Source organism: Monopterus albus, unplaced genomic scaffold, assembly GCF_001952655.1.
Source record: "Monopterus albus unplaced genomic scaffold, M_albus_1.0 scaffold146.1, whole genome shotgun sequence".
In the NCBI taxonomy this organism is placed as follows: domain Eukaryota; kingdom Metazoa; phylum Chordata; class Actinopteri; order Synbranchiformes; family Synbranchidae; genus Monopterus; species Monopterus albus.
The window spans coordinates 793,444-797,650 of record NW_018128026.1 but is presented as its reverse complement, the minus strand read 5'-3'; the positions used below and the strand labels follow the sequence as shown (position 1 = coordinate 797,650).

Here is a 4,207-nt window from a genome sequence, read left to right as displayed (position 1 = left end):
CCTGGAGGAGCTGGAGGAAGTGTCTGGAGAGAGGGAAGTTTGGGCATCTTTGCTTAGACTGCTGCCCCCGTGACCCGGTACCGGATAAGCGGAGGAAAATGGATGGATGGACGAACAACTACCTTTGGTACTTCATAAAAGCTTTGTGTGCAAATGACACAAAATTTTGGCATTTTGACAGCTTGTGATATATGTAGAAAATCACTTCCTCCATCTGCAGTTTTCACAGCAACTACACATCATATGCAACCCACCTATTAACATTGATTGTAGCAACCTTGTATTTTAAACTGAACCTTTTCATATTAGTAAGGTGCTGTCATTACATTTCTTCATCTCTGCACACTTTCTGTGGGGTGTGAAAGCAGAACTAAAAGGTTTTTGGCTAACTTGATCGACAGGAACCAATTTACACCTGCACACAAAACTAACTAGAAGACTGTACTGCTAAAGAACAAAACTAACTGAAAGAAAATGGAATATTTAGAGAATCAGATGTTGGTAGCCAAGTTAGTTGTAATATTTTACTTTTTGGGTGCTGTTCAATGACATATGGGCACAGGAGGAGCCTAAAGTTATACCACCAGTCCTGAGTTTGATATTCTCTTTAAAATTTTTGTCCCTGCTCTTCAAACACTTGGAAGAGTGTTTTGATTTCAAGAAGTATATCATGTCATGCATTCCTTCAGGAGCAAAGTGTTTTTTCCCATGACAAATCTTCCTACCTTATAACATCCTACTGCCTTGTTGATGTCTCCCTCTCTCTCATAGAGCTGTCCAAGGAATTTGTGTGCTTTGGGATCCCTCACCTGGACTTTGAGATACTCTGATACATGTCTAGAAAGGGCACAAAACACACATGATTTCTGTCAATATAATGGAAACCTCATGGGAAGCAATAACCCATTTGAACACCAAAAGGAAAGCTGAAATACTTGCCTTTTCGCAAGTTCGTATTCCTTTGCTTCGAAGTACAATTTAGCAAATAAAAATCCTTTGATTGGCTTCTGTGAAAAGAAGACATTGCAGATGCATATCAGTAAACCAACAATGTTTTGAACATTTAAAAAAAATAACTTTTTTTTTTTTAACTTATTTTAGTTACAAGAGCACAATGCTAAATATCATTAAACATTTCTGCAAGATGCCTTTTTGGAAGGAATTATCACAGATAAAAATGACCCCTCTGTCCTGATATGGCATAAGCAAACACCTTCTTGGCCAACATAGTCACAAGATTACCTCCACTTATAATTTATTGTTGACCGTCCTTGTACACCATGGAACTGGAATAAGTTACTTTATGCATTAAGGTAACAGGTAAGCACCCAAGTTTCAAAAAGAACTAATTTTTGCATATGGGAAACATTTAAGTAATTGTTTTTTCAATGTTTGACTTCCAGTGATTTTATTGATGGAAATGATGTCGCCCAGTCACCTGGAATTTACCACCTTTACATCAAGGGTCAGTTTAGCGGGATTTAACGCCCTCATTCTTTCCTGGCTCTTCCTGGGTCTCAGTGACCAGACCTTTGCTGTTAAGAGTCCCCAGTGAGAAAATACTCTTCTGAGTTCAGACATGCCACATCTGAGTGCATTTTCAACCACTTCTAATGCAAAATTAGAAACTTTTGTTAATACTATACCACTCTATTATATAGTTATTTTATACAACTGTATTTTATTTGCATTTATCTGCTGTTTTCCCCCCTTTTCCTGTAAAGCACTTAATATATAAATAAATCTCTTAATATGTTAACTACACTGTTAACATAATATTAGAATACTGCACTGTTAACTAAGTGCAACAGTTAACCCGTACCAGTCCAGTAATTTCTGTTTATTGTCAGCAGTGAAATGTCAGAAGATTTCTGAACACCGTTTGGCGTGCAGCTAACGTTACTGCTCATAAATTAATGCGTAGACTCCGATTAAAACTGAAAGTAAAGCCGTGGTGTTCCAGATACACAGAACCAGTAACGTTAATATTTGTACAAGGTTGTGTAACTATTAAGCCGCATGATGGCTAACTAACATGTTTAATTAGTTAACGCTGTTGTAAGAACCCAATGGCGCGCATTTCCCGAGCGTAGAGGGGAGGACACCATACGCGACGAGGCGTTATCATGCCGGTTAGTCAACATTAGCCTTCGTGTCGCTAGCCGGGGACTGTTAACTAGCAGAGGCGACACAGAACACAAGATTCAAGCTAACCGATTTAACCTAACGTCCGTTACTGAAATATACATCCACTGTTAATTTAACCCGGTGTTTAGGCTGTCTTGTAACACCGGCAGGCTAACGCATGCTGGTTTGACACGACGGCAGCAACATGCTAACATTAGCCGCCGGCTCAACTTACCTCTTTGAGTGAGGGAGAGGAACTCTGTACTGAGGAAACATAACGGTCCACTTCAGCTTTACTTCGCCGCATAGTTTCTAAAACGGCTCACTAAGATGCATAGAACACCAGGAACTCACAAAATAACAAAAACTGACATTAACATCGACTCGACTGTAACTCCGTAACGTTAGCTACCCGCGATGATATTGCGCAGTCTCAAATGGCAGAAAGTTACGTGGGTCGTGCGCGTTCCTGCATCAGGATCCTTAACCAATGAGACCCGAGTATTCATTTTGACGCACAGAGAGGCACTTTATTTTGAAGGAGGTGTGGGTGGGTGGGTGTCGGCTGGCTGGGGTGATCCTTGCTTATGTGGAAAGCTGATAATACAGAATTCTGCTGCTTATTTTCTGTGATAAAATACTGTATGGGTATTTAGTGGAGGTTATATTTTACTGCCGTTTGTTGATTTGCTCACAGCATAACTCAAAAATTATGTTTTGGATGATTTTTGTTTTGGACAGGTAGGATATGGCCCATAGAACAATTAATTACACTTTGATGGTGATCGGGATTATCATTTAGAATCTGGATGAAAAAAAAAATTTGAATAACTTTTAAACTAATAATGATATCAATGTGATTCCAAATGCTAGAGGTAGGTTTTCATGGTCAATGAATCATATGAGGGTCACACTATCAGAAGAATATTGTTTTAGGTTTAATGGCATTATACTGAGCCGTCTTGGTGGAGGCTGTGAGTGCTGTCTAGTTATTCCATATCACACAAAACTAATACTGAACCAGCTGACTGACACTTTGATCAGTATAAAGTATATTCTATGTTGATGCTGACCATATACATGGCCTATTTACATAATGCAAAAGTGTGAAGTACTTGAGAATGAGTGAATATGCTTTCTAAAGTAATGAATAGTTTTGTTTATAAATTAACATCATACAATACAGTAAGAAAAAATCCTAAATTAAATCACTATTTGGTATGAAAACATTTTACCTTTAAAACTGCACCAGTGATCCATGGCACACAGTTTTTCAAAGTACTTACCACATTTGTTTTATGAATTTAGGCTATCTCCATGTCTTCTGTATTTTTCACATAAACCCAGACCCATGATGTTCAGATCAGGGTTCTGTTGGGGTAATGTGTTGCAGAACTCCTTGTTCTTCTTGAAGCTGAGGAAATCAGGGCTGTCTTACTGCAGCACGAATCTGGGGCCAAACGGACGTGATTCGTGTGATGATACAAACCTATACATCTGAAGTACCTAGAAGGTACACTATAAAACAGTCTAATCCCCCTTGTATGCAAAATCATCCTTGACCAACAATTCTGGGTTCTATTTTGCAAGTATGGGTATTATTTGACAACAAATGAAAAACATTATGAACAAAATTCTACAAAGCCATGTATATTAGCTTTTGGGGGTCAGTTTTAATTAGTTTGTCCTTTCAAAGTGTGCTTACGTAGGCTGTATCACCCTTTCTGTGCTTTATGCTCCTTAAGTGGGGATAAAAATGTGCCACAATGCCTATTCAATCCATTGTATTTTTGCAATGAATTATATACTTTTTAAACTCAAGCAAGACAAAATTATACTTTCAGTGGAATATCGAACTTCAACAGGTAATACTTCCTGCTGGTGTGATTAATTATGTGTATTTAATCCCAGACATAAAATAAACCAAGTATGTTGCCAGCTATGGTGGAACTGAAGGCAGTTTACAGTATTTTTATTCTAAGTAATCTGCCATACACCCCTGTGAATCCTAAACCTAGTGATGTCATAGTACACTTAGAGACATGAGAAACTGTAAATCCAACATACTAGGGCCACACCG

General features: G+C 38.3%; 1 protein-coding gene across 1 annotated transcript in view; it reads right to left on the bottom strand.

Annotated features, from left to right (window-relative positions):
• Positions 1–2,611, bottom strand: part of ranbp2 (RAN binding protein 2) — a 29,723-nt gene extending 27,112 nt beyond the window's left edge. Inside the window, exons 1-3 of the mRNA XM_020614465.1 lie at positions 2,363–2,611; positions 940–1,007; positions 726–837 (exon numbers count right to left, since the gene is read on the bottom strand). Of these exons, the coding sequence (XP_020470121.1) occupies positions 726–837; positions 940–1,007; positions 2,363–2,434 (252 nt within the window). The 5' untranslated portion in view covers positions 2,435–2,611. The remainder of the gene's footprint in view (positions 1–725; positions 838–939; positions 1,008–2,362) is intronic.
• Positions 2,612–4,207: the final 1,596 nt, after the last annotated feature.